Source organism: Pongo abelii, chromosome 16 (genome assembly GCF_028885655.2).
Source record: "Pongo abelii isolate AG06213 chromosome 16, NHGRI_mPonAbe1-v2.0_pri, whole genome shotgun sequence".
Taxonomy (NCBI): Eukaryota; Metazoa; Chordata; class Mammalia; order Primates; family Hominidae; genus Pongo; species Pongo abelii.
Window position 1 is genome coordinate 24910419 of NC_072001.2, and position 21123 is coordinate 24931541.

At 46.4% G+C, this 21123-nt stretch overlaps 1 protein-coding gene across 19 annotated transcripts in view; it reads left to right on the forward strand.

The window, feature by feature from the left end:
• HERC2 (HECT and RLD domain containing E3 ubiquitin protein ligase 2) overlaps nt 1-21123 on the forward strand; it is a 299653-nt gene that overhangs the window by 182349 nt on the left and 96181 nt on the right. For all 19 annotated transcript variants that reach the window (XM_063716530.1, XM_063716528.1, XM_063716533.1 and 16 more), the window contains 10 exons: nt 4545-4732; nt 5797-5989; nt 7767-7949; nt 10615-10796; nt 11601-11748; nt 11947-12143; nt 12248-12478; nt 13632-13770; nt 15060-15203; nt 19796-19938. In XM_063716530.1, the coding sequence (XP_063572600.1) occupies nt 4545-4732; nt 5797-5989; nt 7767-7949; nt 10615-10796; nt 11601-11748; nt 11947-12143; nt 12248-12478; nt 13632-13770; nt 15060-15203; nt 19796-19938 (1748 nt within the window). The remainder of the gene's footprint in view (nt 1-4544; nt 4733-5796; nt 5990-7766; nt 7950-10614; nt 10797-11600; nt 11749-11946; nt 12144-12247; nt 12479-13631; nt 13771-15059; nt 15204-19795; nt 19939-21123) is intronic.

The window sequence follows — 21123 nt, forward strand, 5'->3', positions numbered from 1 at the left end:
TGAAGTTCGATTTATCTGTTTCTCTTTTGTCGTCTGTGCTTTTGATATCGTATCCAAAAAGCCATTTCCAAATACAAGGTTGATGAAGATTATCCTTATATTTTCTTCTGTAAGTTTTATAGTTTTAGCTCTTATATTTAGATCTTTGGTCCATTTTTAGGTAATTTCTTTTACACAGTGTGAGGTAAGAGTCCAGCCTTTTTCTTTTGATTATCTGATTGTTTCAATACCACTTGTTGAGGACTGTTCTTTCCCTGAAGTTCTCGGTACCCTTGGCAAAAATCAGTTGGCTGTAGATATTTAGGTTTATTTCTGGACTCTCAATTACATTATCACATTCTATATGTTGATAATTATGCAGGTACCACACTGTTTTGAACATTGTAGTTTTGTACTGTTTTAAAATTGAGAAGTGTGTTTTCTTTCTCAAGATTATTTTGGCTACTTTGGGTCCCTTGCATTTTCACATGAACTTCAAGGCTGGCTTTTCCATATCTGCAAAAAAGACCATTGGGATTTTTGCTAGGGATTGAATCTGTAGATTGTTTTGGGGAATAGTGCCATCTTAACAATGTTAACATCCATTCTCTGAATGTGGAATGTCTTTCCATTTATTTCTGTCCTCTTTAATTTCTTTCAGCAGTGTTTTATTGTTTTACAGATATCAGGGTAATAATGGCCTCATAGAATGAACTAGGTAGTGTTCCCATATATTCTGTTTTTAGAAGAATTTGAGGATTGGTGTCAATTCTGCTTTAAATGTTTGATAGAGTTGACCAGATAAGCTTTTCTTTGTTGAAAGATTTTTAATTACCGATTCAATCTCTTTGCTTGTTACGGGTCTATTCAGATTTTCTATTTCTTCTTGAGTCAGTTTGGGTAATTTATGTTTCTAGAAATGTGTCCATTTTATCTAGGCTATTTTATTTGTTGGCATACAGTAGTTCACAGTGTTCTTTTATAATGTTTTTTATTTTTATGTTGGTAGTACTGTCTCCACTTACATTTCTGATGTTAGTTATTTGCATCTTCTCTTTTTTTTTCTTTTTCTTTTTTTTTTTTTTTTTTGAGATGGAGTCTCACTCTGTTGCCAGGCCGGAGTGCTCACTGTAACCTCCACCTCCCGGGTTCAAGTGATTCTCCTGCCTCAGCCTCCCGAGTAGCTGGAACTACAGGTGCCTGCCACCACACCCAGCTAACTTTTTTGTATTTTTAGTGGAGACGGGGTTTCACCATGTTGACCAGGATAGTCTCGATCTCTTGACCTCGCGATCTGCCCATCTCAGCTTCCCAAAGTGCTGGGAATACAGGCGTGAGCTACCTTGACTGGCCTCTTTTTTTCTTAATTTAACAAAAATTTGTCAGATTTTTTGTTCTTCCCAGAAACCGGACTTTTGGTTTTGTTATTTTTCTATTCTCTATTTAATTTATGGCTGCTCTGATCTTTATCATTTCCTTCTTTCTGCTTTGTATTTTTTTGTTTTTGTTTTTGTCTTTGTTTTGAGACAGGGTCTTACTTTTCCCTCAGGCTGAAGTACAGTGGCGCAGTCATGGCTCACTGCAGCCTCAACCTCCTGGGCTCAAGTTATCCACCTGCCTCAGCCTCCCAAAGTGCTGGGATTACAGGTGTGAGGCACCACACCTGGCCTAACTTTGGTTTTTATTGTGTTCTTATTTTTTTAGTTCTTCCAGATGTAGAGTTAAGTTATTGATTTGAGATAATCTTTTGTAAATGCAGACTTTTATAGTATAATTGCCCCTTCAGCCCTGCTTTTGGTGCAGCACAGAAGTTTTGGTAGTTGTGTTTTCATTCATCTCATAGTATTTTCTAATTTCCCTTGTGATTTCTCCTTTGACCCACTGGTTGTTTACTGTGTGTTGTTTAATTTTCATATACTTGTGAATTTTCCACTTTTCCTTTTGTTATTAATTTCTCATTTCATTTTGTTTGGAGAAGGTAATTTGTATGATTTTTGTCTGTTTAAATTTGAGACTTTGTGGCCTAACATATGGTCTGGTCAGTCTAAGAGAGTGTTCTGTGGTATACTTGAGAAGAATATGTATTCTGCTCTTTTTGGTGAAATGTTCTGTATATGTCTATTAGATCTGATTGGTTTATGGTGGTGTTCTTTGGCTAAAACTGAGATGCTGCAGGGCCAGTTGTCAAAGTCACAGTGAAAAAGCAAGGTTTTCCCAAGCTCTTTTAATCATATCAGTCTTAGAGTTCACATTAATGCATTCAAAAATATGTATCAGGCCAGGCTGTAATCGTAGCACTTTGGGAGGCTGAGGCCAGTGGGTCGCTTGAGCTCAGGAGTTTGAGACCAACTTGGGCAACATAGCGAAACCCTGTCTCTACAAAAAATACGAAAACTAGCTGGGCATAGTGGTGTGTGCCTGTGGTCCCAGCTACCTGGGAGGCTGAGGTGGGAGGATTGCTTGAGCCAGGGAGGCAGAGGTTGCAGTGAGCGGAGATCAAGCCACTGGCACTCCAACCTGGGCTCTAGCCTGGGCGACGGAGTGAAATCCTGTCTTGGGGGCGGGGGGAATCTTTCTATCTATCTGTCTGTCTGTCTGTCTGTCTCTCTCTGTATGTGTATATATATATATATAATATATTTATATATATATAAAATATATATAATTATTTTTTAATTTATATATTTATATGTTGTGTTATATATTTTAATATGTGTATTACAGTTGAAAAGAATCATCTAGTAAGAGTTATATCTGATTTCTTGAGGCCTCATTAGCAACCAAAAGTTGCATTTAAAAATTACAAAGCATATCTCCATCGAGAAATGGCCTTTTTATGTTGTTTACTTTTTCCCCAGAGGTTCCAATAAGTAAAAATCACAGCACAAATCATTAAGTATGGGGACTTGTTCTGTTGCTAGTAGTCACATGTTTAAATTTCATCTGGCCCACTGGCTGCAAAAAGCAAGGAAGTTGTGTCTCATGAATATGTCTATATTTGCAGCCTGCCCTGATCAGGGTATCCTTCTTGTCATTTAAGAAATTATAAGCATATAATATTTTATACCAGCTTAATGTATACATCCACATGTAACAGCCACAAAACATAAAGCTATGCAAAATAAAAAATTCCCCAGTTTTGGTTGCAAATTTATTCAAGCCCTTAGCAATAAATTCAGTCTTTACAGAGTTAACAGTATAGCTGCCCAGGGGATCCTGGGAGATCCACCTGGAATGCAACTCCTGTCCCTTCCTTGGGGCCCCTTCTTGGGGGCCCTAAAGTAGCGGCTAGGCTAAAGGAAAGGCTGTTTCCCCCACTAGTTTATCTAAAGTTTTGCTCCAGCTCTGGGAATTGAATACCCTTTTTTGCTCTCTTGGAAGAGAGAGAAACACAAACTTTTTACATTTTTTGGTCCGCCCAAGCCCACCTTTGGGACTGTTTGGATCTTCTCCCCTCCCACCTGGAGGAGAAACTAAAATCAAGGGAGTTAGCAGAACCGCACTCCCACCCCCTCTCAGTTTAGCAAGTGGGAAAAGGGGGGTTAAAAATCTAGCCTACTCTCCTAGGGTTAGCCTCCTATTTTCAAATCCATTGGTAAGTTTTACTTCTCTCAGGTGACAGCAGCTCAGCTTCTGTTTCATGCTATGGATGACTCTGTAGCCACCCAGGGCCCCAATTGTCAGGGGTCTCCAGGTTTGATGGTTGGCCAGGAGGACTCACAAGACTCAGCATGTAGTTGTACTCAGGGCTATAGTTTATTACAGTGAAGGGACACAGAGCAAAATCATGAAAAAAGGACATGGGTAAAGTCCAGAGGAAAGCAAGTACAAGCTTCCACAGGATCCACACAGGATGAGCTTAACTTCCCCGGCGCCGAGCTGTGTCAGGTGCTGTCTGCCGGGAAGCTGGGTAGAGACTCCAGGCCCAGGGTTTCCATCAGGGCTGATCACACGGGCACCCCCTGCCTGGCGCGTACCAAGTTCCAGAACAAGGAAAGCAGGTTTCAGCACAGACCATGTTGTTTGTACAGACAGTTCAGGCACAGGGAACCACACCTACCTCCTAGGGAATGGGGGAGCCCTCCTGAGATCCAGACTCCAGCCAAGGGCCAGCCTGCAGCAATCCTGTCTGAGGTTGTATCTCGTGCCAGCTGTTAGCTGTCTACTGCACAGAACCATGATTAAAGTTTGTTAGTTTCCCACTGTTAGATATTTAGGTAGTTATCTTTGTTTTTCTATTAATAAAAAATGTGATGAGTATCTTTCTAACTTAGTTATTTTGCTTTTTTGGGGGGAGTAATTCCTAGAAGTAGAGAAAGCAGCTTTACTGAGCATTTTAATATCCTTTATATCTTCTTAGCCTATTTATGTATTTCGTCCTTCTGTGTATCTTCTTTTTATCCTACATCAGTAAAATATTCATAGTATTATATTGATTGATAAAGCGTATAGTACGGATTCTTCAAAATTATGATCTTCATTAGTACTTTTTAAATGTTTTGTGTATATTAAGGGGACATTGTAGCTACTTGTTGGCTCAGCTATTGTTTTTGATGCTCTGTCAGGCCCCAGTTGTGACAATGTTGAGGAAGATATGAATGCTTCTGCTCAAGGTGCTTCTGCCACAGTTTTGGAAGAAACAAGGAAGGAAACGGCTCCTGTGCAGCTCCCTGTTTCAGGGCCAGAACTGGCTGCCATGATGAAGATTGGAACGAGGGTCATGAGAGGTGTGGACTGGAAATGGGGCGATCAGGTACTCAGAGATTTGATGGGAACACATTAGCCACACATTAGTTATCTTCTGCACAGTTCTGTACGATATTGGTGGGTGGAAATCGGAATAATCCAGGATGTGTCGGTTGATCGATGACACGGGTGTTGGTTCCCAAGCAGCTGAAGGGAGTGGACACAAACAGGGAATCATAAGTAGGGCATCTGAGCAGAATCAAGTCTGGAAAGAGAAGCAGCTCTTTTCAGGAAACTCACTGGCATGAGGCTCAGTTTGATGGGTCACTGGAACAACAAGAGTGAGAGTGAGCAAGAGAGTAAATCTCATTCTGAAAGTTGGTGTAGTGAAGGCTCTGAGGCAGGAAGCCCAGATGCTGCCACTGTGAGCTGATGGCATGTGCTGTGAAGTGCCCTGAACCCAGTAGTTAGGGATATACTTCATGGGCCTGTGGCCACATCTCCATTTTCCCTCATCGCAGGTCTCTTCTAAATCTCTGCCGGGTGCCCCCAGGTGGAAGTCACTTACCACAGCCCTAGCTAAGTTAGGGCAGTGTTCACCTTCCCATGTTCTGTCTAGCTTTTCTCAGCCACGCTGGTAAGCCCCGGCTTTGTCACAGTCATCTTAGAAATAGCAGTGTCTGGAGACAGCAGCATCCATCCTAGAAACAGCTTTCTCCTGCAGAAGTGAGAGACAGAGCTTCCCCCTGGGGCCCGGGGGAAACTGAAGTAAAGGGAATGTGGAGGTGCTGGTGCTTGTTTCAGGTTTCCGCTCTTGCAAGGCCCGTGAGGGATGGAGGGGTCAGGACTTGCTGCAAAGCCCTGTCTTTGCATTGACTCAGAGGATCCTCATTGAGATGAGATTTCCTCGACTTCCTTGGTAAAGCAGCATGATCACGTTATTTTATGCCATTTAATTTAAAATGATGCAAGCACACATTTTGTAGGAGAGGTGAAATCTGTGTCTGGGGACAGCCCCTGACAGACAGGGTGGCATATGGCGACATCTGTGTGGCAGGTCTGGTGGGAGCCATGGAAGGACCAGGGCATGGCACGCACCCTCCTAACTGATCTCTCCTTTGGCTTTCTCAGGATGGGCCTCCTCCAGGCCTAGGCCGAGTGATTGGTGAGCTGGGAGAGGATGGGTGGATAAGAGTCCAGTGGGACACGGGCAGCACCAACTCCTACAGGATGGGGAAAGAAGGAAAATACGACCTCAAGCTGGCAGAGCTGCCGGCCGCTGCACAGCCCTCAGCAGAGGACTCGGACACAGAGGACGACTCTGGTGGGTGACTCAGGAAGGCGTTTAGTCCAAGGCAGCCCACAAACTGTCCAGGTGCTGGCTGCCACCACTGCCATCTGGGCCTTAGAATGGGATGTCAGGACGCGCCTGCAGCTGGTGCTCTGTCCTCGGAGCCTGCAATTTAAATAAGCTCCCAGGCACCTCCGATGCAGGTGCGTCGAGTGCCTGTGGGATCCGGCGATCTGGCTGGAACTGACTTTCTGCATTTCCCTCTCACGTGTGCACCCGCCCCTCTTTGAGAATGTGGTGGCCAGGCCGGGGCAGCTGCACCACCAGTGAGTCTCATGTGGTTGGCGCTGAGCCTGTGTCTGAGCGAGTGAGCCGAGGCCTGGTGGAATTGCCCTGCGGTCTCAGTCCATCGCCTCCTCCTCCAGTGAGAGCCCCCGCCGGAGCACACCCCACCTGCCACCTGCCTTTACCTTTCCTCTGTGGTCCCTGACTCTGAACTCTTCATGTAATGTGGAGTTAGTCAGCACTTTATCGCTTCTAGGGAAGCAGAAGTGAGAATTTAGGGGTGCACCAAGAAAGCTAGATCCTATCTGTGGAGATCCAGGTTGTGGGAGGAGGTTTCGTGACATTTCTTAGCTGTTCCTAAAAGACATATGAAGCTTCACATGGCTGGGCTTGGTAAGACCATCCAAGAGGCTGGGGCTGCCTCCCAGCACCGTGGTGCCCACCATGGCTACAGTGTCGTCAGGCTCAGAAATGGCTGTGACAGTGAGCACGAGATCTTAGAAGGTGTACTCAGTAGAGAGCAGGTAGTATGAGGGCTGGAAGAGGCTATGCCATAGCGCACCATCTGGGCTCGGGGCACACAGCTCAGATCCTGATACCACCATTTTTGACACGTCACTTCTGGGGCCTGGGTCCCTCAGGTGTGAACAGAAGTGTTGCCTGCTGCGTAGGCCTGTTAGGAGCGACATACATGGCACCTGGAACCCTGTCCCTGAGGGTGGATGTGGTGCTGGCCGCCAGCGTCCAGCCTATAGCATGCTGCCTGACACCAGTCGCTACTTCCTCCCTCAGCCTACCTTGCCTGCAGGAAGCAGGCCTGACTCCCTGCCTGGGGCCTTTCCCCATAGGGGCATCAGAGCCTGGGCAGGGGTGGCCCCACGACAGAGGGCGGCCTCATTTGCCACACATCTCCTCATCCCAAAGCCAGCCAAGCTGGCTGCATGAGCGTCTGGTTGCCCCACTCCACAGATGCCGGTGCTTTGTCCTCATCCAGGACACAGCCAGCTCATCAGAAACCAGCACTTGACATTTGATAAGTTGTGTTTCTAAAGAAGTGAAACCTTGGAATCATTTATTGCTTCTGAGTTATATGCTAATGTTGTTTCGAGAATTATTATTTAAAAGATTCTTGAGGAAGATGGGAACAGAAATGATTAGGGTGCACATTTAGTGCATTCTGAGTTCCATCTTTTCTTCTTGTAAAGATCTGTTTCCTTTTCCAAAGCAGAAAAGATGACAGTTTGGGAGGTCGAGGTGGGAGGACTGCTTACCCTGGGAGGTCAAAGCTGCAGTGAGCTATGATCATGCCGTTGCACTCTAGCTTGGGCAACAGAGAGAGCCTGTCTCAAAGGAAAAAAGAACACAAAAATCTCTGTACTTTCAATTTTGCATGAACCTAAAACTGCACTAAAATTCAAGTCTTCAGTAAAACAAGAATGTAATATTAAAGCTGTTAAATTATGTGCAAGACTATCTTCCAGTTTTACTTGGGAATATCATTTGTTATTTTGATTATTTTTTTTAGAAGCCGAACAAACTGAAAGGAACATTCACCCCACTGCAATGATGTTTACCAGCACTATTAACTTACTGCAGACTCTTTGTCTGTCTGCCGGAGTTCATGCTGAGATCATGCAGAGCGAAGCCACCAAGACTTTATGCGGACTGCTGCGAATGTTAGTGGAAAGCGGAACGACGGACAAGACATGTATGGAATGAGAGATCGAGGGCCCAGGGAGTCAGCGCTGGGGGCCGCACACTTGTCGTGTCTGGGTGTGCATGTGGGTGGTTGTGGATGTGTGTGGATTCCTTTCCTGTGGCTGCTGTAACTAAGTACTACAAACTTGGGGGCTTACACAGTAGAAATTCTCATGGTTCTGGTGGCTGGAAGGCTGAGATCAAGGGTGGTTCCTTCTGGGGCTGTGAGGGAGAAGGTGCTTCAGCGCTCTGCCCCAGCTTCTGGAGTTTGCTGGTCTCTTTAGCGTTCCTCGGCTTGTAGAGGTGTCACCTCGATCTCTGCCGTCATCTTCACATGGCATTCTCCCTGTGTGAGTCGCCTCCAAATCTCCCCTTTTCATAAGGACATCATTCAACCTCATCAAACTGATTACATCTGCAGCGACCCTGTTTCCAAACAAGGTCACCTGCTGAGGTACGGTAGAGGTTAGGGCTTCAACATACAAATTTTGCAATTCTGAATTCAACCCATAACACTGGCCTCAAACAACAAATTTGTTCTCTCAGAGTTCTGGAGACCAGAAGTCCCAAATCCAGGTGCGGGCAGGGCCATGCTCCCTCCACAGGCTCTAGGGGAAGGTCCTTCCTTATTTCATCCAGCTTCTGGGAGCTCCAGGCTTCCTTGGTGTGGGGACGCATTGTGCCAGTCTCTGCCTGCGTCTTCACATGGCCCCTGCCCCTGTGTTCTGCATGTCCTTTTCTGTCTCTGAAAGGACTCTTTCATTGAGTTTGTTTGACTCTAATCCAACATGATGGCACCTAAATTCTTACCTTAATGACGTCTACAGAGACCTCATTAAATAAGATCATATTCTGAGGTTCCGAATGTATGTGAGGTCGGGGGACAGGCACAGTTTAATCCATAAAGTGTTTGTGTGTGTGGAGAGTAAGTATGAGAAATGTGAGCTGAGGGAGTGGGGTGAGTGTGCCTGTGACAGAGTGAGCACATGTGAGTGTGGGTGGGTATGTGGGCGTGCTCCAGTGTGTGTGAGAGCATGCGTGTATTAGTGGTGTGCTGGAGAGTCCGCACATATTGATGAGAGTGAGTGTGTTAGCAGTCGATGGGCAAGTGGCTGAGCGTTTGTGTTGCAAGTGTGACGGTGTGTTCGTAGCATGTGGTTGTGTGGGTGTGTGTATGCGTGCATTTATGTGAGTGGTGTGTATGTCCATGAGAGCGTGTGAGTGGGCAGGTGACTACATTCAGGTGAAGTGGGAGTGAAAGCGTCAGTGCATTGAGCCAGTGTGTGTGAGGGTGAGCACAAGGGAGGCATGACTGTGAGTGTGAGGGGATTACTGGGTGTGTGAGACGAAGTGTAAGTCAGTGAGGCTTGATGAGTGTGAGGAAGTATGAGTGGGTGGCAGGCACAAGTGTAAGTGTGCGATTGAGTGCGAGCATTTGTGTAAATGTATGAGTGCCTTGTGTCAGTGTGAGCACGAGTGACATTGTGAATGCATGTGAGTGTGAGCATTTTGCTTGTGTCAGTGGGAGATTGTAACTGTAGGTGTGAGTGTAAAGTGAGAAAGTGGGTAAAGGTGTGAGTGGGTGAGTAATTGGTTGTGACTAGTGTTTAGGAGCGTGAGTGCATATGTGAGTTTTTGTATGCATTGGGAGGGGTAAGTGTATGTGAGAGTGCATAGGAGTGTGTGTCAGCTTGCATCTTAGGTTGTGTGTGCATAAGTGTGACTGGGATTGTGTGTGTGTTAGTGATTATGACAGTGGTGTGAGTACACCTGAGAGTGTGAGGGTGGGTGTGTGAATGCCCATGAGTGTGTCTGAATAACTTAGTATGGGTGTGAGTGTGAGGATGCATATGAGGGTGTGAGTGTGTGTGTGTGAGCTCATGTGAGTGTGCTGAAGGAAGGCAGGTGTCCTCATAAGCTTGGATAGCTGAGGGCAGGGTGGGGGAGGTGGGAGGGAGAGCAGGTCCTGTGGGGCTGTGGGCGGGGTCCCTCGGGGGGCCCAGCCTCCAAGCCTCAGCCTCCATTCAGGGAGTAGTGGAGTCCTGGAGCCAGGCGGAGCAGAGGTGGGCCCACTGGTGCCAGAATCCAATGGTGTAAACCTAGTGAAAAACTCATTTTGTTAATGCAGATGTATTAAACTTGGATTGGAAACTGTCTCTACTAAAAATACAAAAAAAAATTTAAGTGGTGCAGATTAAATATAAGCAAGATTGTGGAGATATTTAAAACACGAAATTAAAAATATAATAGATGCACACTGTTGCAAATTACTGCTATTTGAATTATAGATCATTTTCCTATTGCCTAGAAACAATGCATAGCTAAAATTCCCTAACTACTTTTACTACACATACTTAGAAGGTTTTAAAAATGCCTGTAGTCCCAGCTATTTGGCAGGGCAAGGCAGGAGAATCACTTGAGCCCAGGAGTTTTAGACCAGCCTGGGCAACATAGTGAGGGCCCTTCTTTTAAAAAAAAAAAAGAAAAATTCAGAAATGTTTCTTGAACTAACTTAAAAGCCTTCTTCCACTTCTCACTTTGAATTAATTTACAAACTGCAATATATTTGTAAAGGAGCTTATTGTAGAAAAATAAAATAAGTTGATAAAAAAATAAGGATTTATCTTTAGTCTTTAGGGACTTGTTACCAAGCATGTCTATTTTCCCTCCCGCAGCTTCTCCAAACAGACTGGTGTACAGGGAGCAACACCGGAGCTGGTGCACGCTGGGGTTTGTGCGGAGCATCGCTCTCACGCCGCAGGTGTGCGGCGCCCTCAGCTCCCCGCAGTGGATCACGCTGCTCATGAAGGTCGTGGAAGGGCACACACCCTTCACTGCCGCCTCGCTGCAGAGGCAGGTAATGTGCTGCCAGGCAAAACCAGTTCCCTGAGAGCAGCCTCCATGTACTGAAGTTCCCTGCCCTCAGATTCAGGGGCCTTTATTCAGTAACGAGTGCAGAAAGGGTCTAGAAGTGACAGGGTAGATTTTCTGGAGGCAAGGGGCAGAGGTCCTTGATAATTGGTAAGTTGCTAACCTGCTTTTCTCTTAAGTGGTAAATCCTGCAACTACTCACTCATCTGCTTCACAGAATTTGTAGTGTAATTGTCTTAAGAATTAAACTAAAAATAATTCTTTTTAAATTAAACACATGCATCTGTAATGTTGCTTTTTTCTAAAGTCCTTGGCAATCCTAATCACTAATCAACTTGAGTGTAATTACCTGGCTGTAAAATAATGAATCTCAACATTTTCACATGATTACTTGCATTATGAGAACAGAAAATAAAGAGAGGCTGGGCGCAGTGGCTCATGCCTGTAATCCCAGCACTTTGGGAGGCCAAGGCAGGTGGATCATGAGGTCAGGAGTTTGAGACCAGCCTGGCCAACATAGTGAAATCCTGTCTCTACTAAAAATCCAAAAACAATGAGCCGGGCTTGGTGGTGGGTGCCTGTAATCCCAGCTACTCAGGAAGCTGAAGCAAGGAGAATCGCTTGAACCTGGGAGGTGGAGGTTGTAGTGAGCTGAGACCGTGCCACTGCACTCCAGCCTGGGCGACAGTGCGAGACTCTGTCTCAAAAAAAAAAAAAAAGAAAATAACAATCTGTAGTTTCCTAATCAGATTTTTTTTAATGCTTGCCGTTTTAAATTTTCTTTTATCAGATCTTAGCTGTGCATTTGTTGCAAGCAGTCCTTCCATCATGGGACAAGACCGAAAGGGCGAGGGACATGAAATGCCTCGTGGAGAAGCTGTTTGACTTCTTGGGGAGCTTGCTCACTACTTGCTCCTCCGACGTGCCGTTACTCAGAGGTGGGTGGCCGTCTCCCTTCCCTCTGCCCTGGTGAAGAGCAGCACAGTGCCGTCACTCAGACGTGGGTGGCCGTCTCCCTTCCCTGTGCCCTGGTGAAGAGCGGCGTAGTGCCATCACTCAGAGGTGGGTGGCCGTCTCCCTTCGTTGTGCCCTGGTGAAGAGCAGTGCAGCAGCTTTTCCCCTTGTTTCCTCCTCAGAGTCCATGCCGAGGCGGCGCAGGGTGCGCCCACAGGCCTCGCTGACTGCCACCCACAGCAGCACACTGGCGGAGGAGGTGGTGGCACTGCTGCGCACACTGCACTCCCTGACTCAGTGGAATGGGCTCATCAACAAGTACATCAACTCCCAGCTCCGCTCCATCACCCACAGCTTTGCGGGAAGGCATTCTGAAGGGGTGGGTTTGTGTTCTCGGAATTAATTTAGTTGAACGGTAAACCTGTAGGGATTGGGCAGCTCTGTGAGTGTCCCTCGTCGAGCTCGCTGTTTGGTCTGCACTAGGCCCAGTTAGAGGACTACTTCCCCGACTCTGAGAACCCTGAAGTGGGGGGCCTCATGGCGGTCCTGGCTGTGATTGGAGGCATCGACGGTCGCCTGCGCCTGGGCGGCCAAGTTGTGCACGATGAGTTTGGAGAAGGCACCGTGACTCGCATCACCCCAAAGGGCAAAATCACCGTGCAGTTCTCTGACATGCGGATGTGTCGCGTTTGCCCATTGAATCAGCTGAAACCAGTAGGTGAACTTGTGCTCAGTTACTGTATGATAAAGGAAATTGGCTTTACACTAGAACCCAGCACCAACATTAGCACTTGAAAGAACTTGATTCTGGTACTTCAAGTTTGCCTTCCAGGAAGCTGTGTGAGCTTGCGCTTCTGTGGTGAGCAGGGCCTGTCTCACAGGGCACCTAAAGCAGTGGTTCGTGTGTTTTTCAGCCTCAGAGACATGAAGAGGGCTTTAGCAACCTAGAAGGTACCGTGCATCTATGAGGTAGTTCTAATTATTTTAAAATGTGAATTTATGAAGTTTACTTTTTATTGAACAACTCAAGTTTTAAAAAAAAAACATGTTTAAACACCTTTAAAAAAAACAGCCTTTCTTCATGTAGAAAATGCTTAATTGAGTGACGTGACTTAATGTAGCAGCTACTGTCATCTTAATCTATGAATCAAGGATGCACAAGTAGAAGGAGCCATTTACATTATTTTCATGTAGCCCAAGTGCAATCTTACTATATATTATTTTTCTTCTTTTTTTGAGATGGAGTCTTGCTCTTGTCACCCAGGCTGGAGTGCAATGGCACGATCTTGTCAGCCCTCTGCAACCTTTGCCTCCCGGGTTCAAGCGATTCTCCTGCCTCAGCCTCCTGAGTAGCTGGGATTACGGTGTGTGCCACCATGCCTGGCTAATTTGCTAATTTTAGTAGAGATGGGGTTTCCCTATGGTGGCTGGGCCGGTCTCAAACTCCTGACGTCAGGTGATCCGCCCGCCTCGGCCTCCCAAAGTGCTGGGATTACAGGCGTGAGCCACCATGCCTGGCCTGACTATATTTTCTGTAAAGTACTCTTTTTTATTATTATAGGAATATATACATGTTGTAGAAAACTTGAAGTATATAGAAAATACCTGAGAAGATAGTAACCACCACACTGATGTAATTATTGTTGACAGGTTTGTAAAGAAAAATTAATATAGATTATACTTATTATATGTGTAAGTCTCTATCTTGCCTTTAATGTCATTTTAAAAAATGATTATTCTCAGCTATAAAAAGGCTTCCGGGTATGTGTGGCATTTCAGGATTAAGCCCATGGTTTTGATGACTTTCAGCACGTTTCATTGGTTAGTCATACTGGCCACACGCTGACAGCTTCTGTGTCCTCTCCAGCTCCCTGCCGTGGCCTTTAATGTGAACAGCCTGCCCTTCACAGAGCCCATGCTGTCTGTCTGGGCTCAGTTGGTGAACCTCGCTGGAAGCAAGTTAGAAAAGCACAACATAAAGAAATCGGCTAAACAGGCCTTTGCAGGTCAGTACATGGTGCTTCTTGATGAAATAGCTGCCGTCTTAAACTCGTGTTGTTTGTACAGTGTTCTTTTATGAGTGAGTTCACAGACGTGCTAAAGTCCTGGGGTTCACCTGGGCCCACCATTTGTTGAGTTGCGGTTGGGAATGTAACCCTGTGTTCGTGGTAATGAGTGTTTTCGAGTCAGCCTTTGTCGCCATGTTCGGAGCCACACTTGAAGAACCCCATGGCTCACACCCTCTTCTCCGTGTCACCCTTTATCCCGGAAGAGAAGTTTATGTTCACCTCTTCCCTCCTCCCCTCCATCCCAGGGCCCCCCAGTCACCCTGTTGGACCATGGCTCACAGTCTGTTCCCTGCCGGATCCAGGGGCCTCTGTCCCAGAAGCCACCTGGCTTGCCTGTGGCATTCAGGGTGGCTGAGATTGTAGCCTTGCTTGGCTTTGCCTTCCTTTGGGTCTAGAATACAGCTCTCCTGAGTTTCTTTCCATGTTTCTAGGGAGCTCTTCTCGCTGCTCGTTCTTTATGTCCTGGAAGTCCGTGTGGCTTCACCCATAACTATGGCATATTCTGCCCACTCTTCTTGAGTTTTCTCCCCTCTTGCTCCCACAGACCTACGATTGCTGCTTCAGCATTTATGATGTAAGCACTTTCAACTCTGGATCTCCCATTCACATCTCTGGTTGGAGGTGCAGTGCATGCAAATCACAACATGTCCGAAATTCAGCTGGCTTTCTCTAGTAGCTGCCGTTTCCCATCGTGGTGAATAAACCTGTCTGCCAGTTAGTCGAGCCAGTGCCCGAGCGGCACCTGCAGCCCTCCTTCCTTCCCACCCCACGCTCTCTGTGCTGCTTCTGTGGCCTCTGTATTCAGATAAGCCTTGGGCATTGCTGCCATCTTCATCAGTTAAAGAGCTAGTGGGGCTGACAGATTCTCTCAGAGGAGTCCTAGAAGAAGAGTGAAAGCAGCTGAAACTTCAGCAACTTGGGGAACATTTGATCATATTAATAGTAGCTGACATGGTTCTAACCGTGTTAAACCCATTGAATCCTGCGTCCTATCAAGTTAGGTGCCTGGAGAGCAGGGAGGGAAGACCCAGGAGGCAGAAGGTGCTTACCCAGAAGCACCGAGTGTAACACTGGGAAAGGCGAGTCCTTCGTCACGGACAGTGTGTGCAGTCGGCAGATTCCTGAAGGGCAGAGCATTACTCATCGCCATGTGGCAGAGGCTTGATGCTGGTGAGGAGGGAGTCTGAGCAGGGCACGCCCTTCTCACTGAGTCTTTCCTTCCGCAGGACAAGTGGACCTGGACCTGCTGCGGTGCCAGCAGTTGAAGCTATACATCCTGAAAGCAGGTCGGGCGCTGCTCTCCCACCAGGATAAACTGCGGCAGATCCTGTCTCAGCCAGCTGTTCAGGAGACTGGAACTGTTCACACAGGTATCTTTTTAAAAAGTTCTTAAATCTTTATAAGAAGGGCAGTAGAAAGTAGACAAAGGATGTGAACAATCAGTTCATAAAAATGGACATAGGTGGCTTATAAATGTACAAGAGAGGCACATGGCCTGCCCAGCAACCACCAACTGTGAATAAAATTGTCATCGTCATCTTATAAGACAAGACAGAGGGCGTCTGGTGGGTGGGGAGGGAAAAAGGTATTTTCATGCCTTCCCGTTTAAAGTGTGGTACATGGGTCAGCAACATTGGTGGCACGCAGGTATGTGTTAGAAATGCAGACTCCCAGGCCACACCCCAGACCAAAGAAATAGAGCCTGTATTGTAACAAGTAGAACCTAAGCTGGTTCTTCAAATGCGTGTAAAGCCGCACTCCATGAACACGTTGCTGCTGGGAATTTCAGTCGGTGTAGCCATCTAATGGGCGTCTGAGGAAATGAGTTGGACTTTGAAATGCATAGATGTATGTATGTATTTATATACTTTGACCCAGCAAGTCATTCTGTGGGACTTTATCACACAAAAAGGCATGTAAAGATAATGTATTCACCAGCTGGGCACAATGGCTCATGCCTGTAATCCCTGCACTTTGGGAGGCCGAGGTGGGCGGCGGATCATGAGGTCAGGAGGTAGAGACCATCCTGGCTAACATGGTGAAACCCCATCTCTGCTAAAAATACAAAACATTAGCCAGGCAAGGTGGCGGATGCCTGTAGTTCTAGCTACTCGGGAGGCTGACGCAGGAGAATGGCATGAATCCGGGAGGTAGAGCTTGCAGTGAGCCGGGATCACGCCACTGCACTCCAGCCTGGGCGACAGAGCAAGACTCTGTCTCAAAAAAAAAATAAAATAAAATAAATTAGCAGACATAGTGGTGGCCGCCTGTAATCCCAGCTACTTGGGAGGCTGAGACAGGAGAATCACTTTAACTGGGGGGCCGAGGTTGCAGTGTGTGCGGAGTGCAGGGTGCAGATTGTGCCACTGCACTCCAGCCTGGGCGACAGAGTGAGACTTTGTCTCAAAAAAAAAAAAAAAAAAAAGTTAATGTATTCAACAGTGTCGTTATGGCCTCTTTTTTGGTATTGTTTTTGTGTTGAAAAACTGTAGACACCAAAATACCCATTCTTATGTTGTATATCCATACAGTGTGATATCATGGTGCCATTCAAAATGATGGTACCTATATAGTCTTCCCTCAATCTCCATGGGGATGAGTTCCAAGACCCCCAGTTATCCCAGAATTCACTAATGCTTAAGGCCCTTCTATAAAATGGTGTAGTATTTGCATATAACCTATGCACATCCTCCCAAATACTTTAAAAAATATAAATGATATATAGGCTGGGTGCGGTGGCTCACGCCTGTAATCCCAGCACTTTGGGAGGCTAAGGCAGGCAGATCACGAGGTCAGGAGATGGAGACCATCCTGGCTAACACGGTGAAACTCCATCTCTACTAAAAATACAAAAAATTAGCCGGGTGTGGTGGCAGGTGCCTGTAGTCCCAGCTACTTGGGAGGCTGAGGCAGGAGAATGGTGTGAACCCGGGAGGCGGAGCTTGCAGTGAGCCAAGATCGTGCCAGTGCACTCCAGCCTGGGCGACAGAGTGAGACTCTGTCTCAAAAATAAAATTTAAAAAAAATATATAAATGATATGTAAATAGTTGTTATTGCTGTTGTTTTTTAAATTGTATTTTAAAAAATTGTTTTATTCTGAATACTTTTGATCTGTGGTTCATTGAATCTTTGGATGCAGAACCCATGGATACAGAGGGCTAGTCGTATATGTTTATTGCCGTGGAAACATGAAAACAATAAGTAAACAGAAAAGCACATTGCTATGTATATCCGTTTATAGATATGCCATAGTTATCTGTTTAGTGAAATAGTGACCCAGTAATCTTTGGTGGAATTTTGGCTGTCTTTATTTTCTTTATATTCATCTATATTTAGTTTTCTAGAATGAGCTTGTGTCACTTTTAATAGAAAAAAACATTTTTTGATCTCCTACTATTGAAAGACATTATGCTAAGTCTTTTCAGGGAAAGTCCTTTTCTGTGATCATTGCTCTCTAGGGTTTGGATGAGGAGAGGAAGTGAATGCAGATGGCTCTCTTTGTCCTCTGGGGCCAGGGGGCGGTGAGGCGTGTGAGTGGTTCCAAAGGCGTCTGGAGCCAGTGGCAGCTGAGCACTGGACGGGCAGCCTTTGAAAGCTGTGGCAGACAGATGCCAGCAGACAAGCACTCTGTTGGTGGTGGACCAGGAGGAGAGGAGTGAAAGTGGCAAGTCTTTGGAAGCGTGTTGAGCAGCTCTGCTCTGCTTGAAGCTCAGGGTTTGTTGATGAGTGGTGGTGCTGAAGCTAGATGGGCGGGTGACATCCTGTTACAGAGTACCTGGGAGACCAGGGTGAAACTTGAGGCCCACTTGAAAAGCTGTGGTAGGGGCCACATGGTAAGCATTGACCTTTGGATGATACACCTTCCTAGGAGTATCTGAAACCGGAGATGACAGAGATGGAGAATGGCTCCTGTGTCAGGTGATGAGGGGGAAGGCATGAAAAGGGAAAGAAGGTTCTGGTGGAAGGAAGGTGCCATCCACTGTGATGGTGTAGTCTTGTAGATGGTAACTTTGTGGGGAACCAGCAAAAAGTGGAAGGTGACTCTGCTGTTTTAAGCTTGAGTTGAGGGGAGAATAGTGAGTGGTGCGTTTGAAAAAAATAAGCAAGTCCAGTAGAATGTGGAGTGTGTGGGTTTGTTTCTTAATCTTAAGAGGAGAGGATGCTATGAAATTAATTTTAAACCTGCTGAGGATGAAAGAAATCGATTGAAAGTATAGAATCAATTAATAATAGAGGTTGTAGGGAACATGAAGATTTCCCAGTTGTAGAGATTGGGAGATTGGAGCCCAGGAATTGGATTGGCTGTTATGTTCTGCACTCAGCCCGATGAGCAGTTACAGCAGACCTGAATCAGGATGATCAAGTCTGTGCTTTGGGCCGAGCAGGGACTCTGAACAGAGCTAGATTGACAAAACTGCCGTGCACCTGTTTTTGTAAATTTTTATGGGAACACAGGCACACCACTTGTTTACACATCATCTCTGGATGCTTTTGCTCTACAGTGGCAGAGCTGAGTAGTTGGGACAGAGACTGTACAGCCCATCAGCCTAAACTATTTACTCTCTGGCCCTTTAAGAGAAAGATTTCCAGCTCCTGGTCTAGTTAGTTGAAATTGTCACTGAAGAAAACCAGCACATGCAAATGCTGTGAGTACCTGGATGAGTACCTAGATTGTGTGAACTGGGCTTAAGGGCAGTGGATCTCCCTGGGGCTCTGTCAAACAGTCCTAAAGGCTGCACCTAAAGCTACTCATAACAGACAAAAAGCCATCACCCTGAGCACATGACACATTTGGAATTGGGGTCACTTAATGATCTCAACAAGGCTTAGCTGGAAAAGCTACAGCTAGAAATATGCACGTGGGATGTGTCTGTGTGAGGGGTTACTGAAGCCGTGAGTGAACACGAAAGAGAGTGTGTAGGCCAGGCATGGTGGCTGACGCCTGTAATCCCAACACTTTGGGATGCCGAGGCGGGTGGATCACCTGAGGTCAGGAGTTCGAGACCAGCCTGGCCAACATGGTGAAACCCCCATCTATACTAAAAATACAAAAATTAGCCGGGCGTGGTGGCGTGTGCCTGTAGTCCCAGCTACTGGGAAGGCTGATGCAGGAGAATCGCTTGAGCCAGGAGGCAGAGGTTGCAGTGAGCCAAGATTGTGCCACTGCACTCCAGCCTGGGCAACAGAGTGAGACTCCATCTCAAGAAAAAGAGAAAGAATCAGACCAAGTGCAGAAATCTGGGAAGGAGCATTTGCTGGCTCTAAGAGACAGATGCACTAATGAAGGACAGAGACCAAAAGCAGGCAGTGAAAGTGGTTTAGAGTCTAGTTCTTTTTTTTTTGTTTTGAGATGGAATCTCGCTCTGTCACCAGGCTGGAGTACGGTGGTGTGATCTTGGCTCGCTGCAACCTCCAACTCCCTGGTTCAAGCAATTCTCCTGCCTCAGCCTTGCGAGTAGCTGGGATTACAGGCATGCACCACCACGCCCAGCTAATTTTTTTTTTTTTTTTGAGACTGAGTCTTGGTCTGTCGCCCAGGCTGGAGTGCAGTGGCACGATCTCGGCTCACTACAAGCTCCGCCTCCCGGGTTCATGCCATTCTCCTGTGTCAGCCTCCCAAGTAGCTGGGACTACGGGCGCCCACCACCATGCCCAGCTAATGTTTTGTATTTTTAGTAGAGACAGGGTTTCACCGTGTTAGCCAGGATGGTCTCAATCTCCTGACCTCGTGATCCACCCGCCTCGGCCTCCCGAAGTACAGGGATTACAGGCGTGAGCCACTGCACCCAGCCTAGAGTCTAGTTTTTGTTCGATGTCTGAACCTTGAAGATTTTGGTTTTCCATCACATAATGAGGCAGAAGTCATACCTGATTTAACATGCTCAATGCATTTTCTTTAATAGTAAAGTGGTGTTCACAGTTGAGAATAGAATCTTACACATATTTTGTTTTTAAATTCAGATGATGGAGCAGTGGTATCACCTGACCTTGGGGACATGTCTCCTGAAGGGCCGCAGCCCCCCATGATCCTCTTGCAGCAGCTGCTGGCCTCAGCCACCCAGCCGTCCCCTGTGAAGGCCATATTTGATAAACAGGAACTTGAGGTACAGCCATGCAGCCTTGACAGTTTTTAATCCACAGTACTAAATTGTGAACAATTTTTTTCTAGATGTATATTTTCTTAAGGATCTTTTCTGAATTTTAAATGATAGTATGCAAATAATTCTAATGATTCATTGGGGTTTAACCATGTTTGTGCATAGTCTGCAGAACATTATAATACTAAAGACTGAGAGGGTTGAAGTTTAACCTAATTTTGGATTGGTGTAAATTGTTAAAAAATATTAACTAGATGCAGCATGGGTTAAATGCTCACATCTTCATGAAGGGATCTTTTTCCAGGAAGTAGAATTATTCAAAGAGGCTCGTCAGGACTCTGGCACCTGCTTGTCTGTTTTATTCACTCAGGAGCCTCTTCGGGGGTGCTTTGGTGCCACCAGCCTCTCAGCTCTCCCCATGCTGTGGAGCAGGTGAGGGCAGCAGGGAGGCACACGGTCAGGGCTACAGGACGTTCCCATAGAAGAGGCGACGTGATTGAGTGTAAGAGGGATGGGAGCTTTCATGGCTGGTGACATAGAGGATTAGAGATGTTCGTTCCAGAATCTTTCTTGCTGTGTAATACATTAAAAATCTGGACAAAATATCAGAGACAAAAATAAAACTGTCAGTACTCAGTTTGGCAGTCAGAAATTACCCTAACAGAAACCCTCAGATAGCAGGGCCCTTCTGGGAGCAAGAGTCCAGATGAGGCAGCCACTGCCTTGGACAGGTGGGAGGCCTCCCCCAGTCCTAGAACGAGCTGGAAAGATGGGGGGGGGTGCAAAGGGAGAAAGCAAGAAACGGGTGTGGGCAGGAAGGGAGGAGGTGGAGGTTGGCCATGAGCTCTTCTGAACTCCGGCTTCTTCTCAGGTCTGGGAACCTCTGAGGTGAAGGTTCATTTTAAAGGGCCTGGTTGTGTTTCCAGTCTCCCTGGCAGAGATCAAAAGAAGACGCTGAGCAACTTGAGAGCATGTGGGGTGGTGCACAGCCTGCAGTCATGCTGGGGGATGCCGAGTGTGAACACCTGGAAGGCCATGTAGAATTGTCCTTCAGGAACTGAGAGGGACTGTTGTACAAAAAGAGACCTTCCGCTGTTTTGTCTGCATGGATTCCGATGGAGAGTTGTTGTCGTATCTCTTTTTTTGTATGAAATGTCTTTTTTCTGTGGTTGCTTTTCGTGTTTTCTGTTC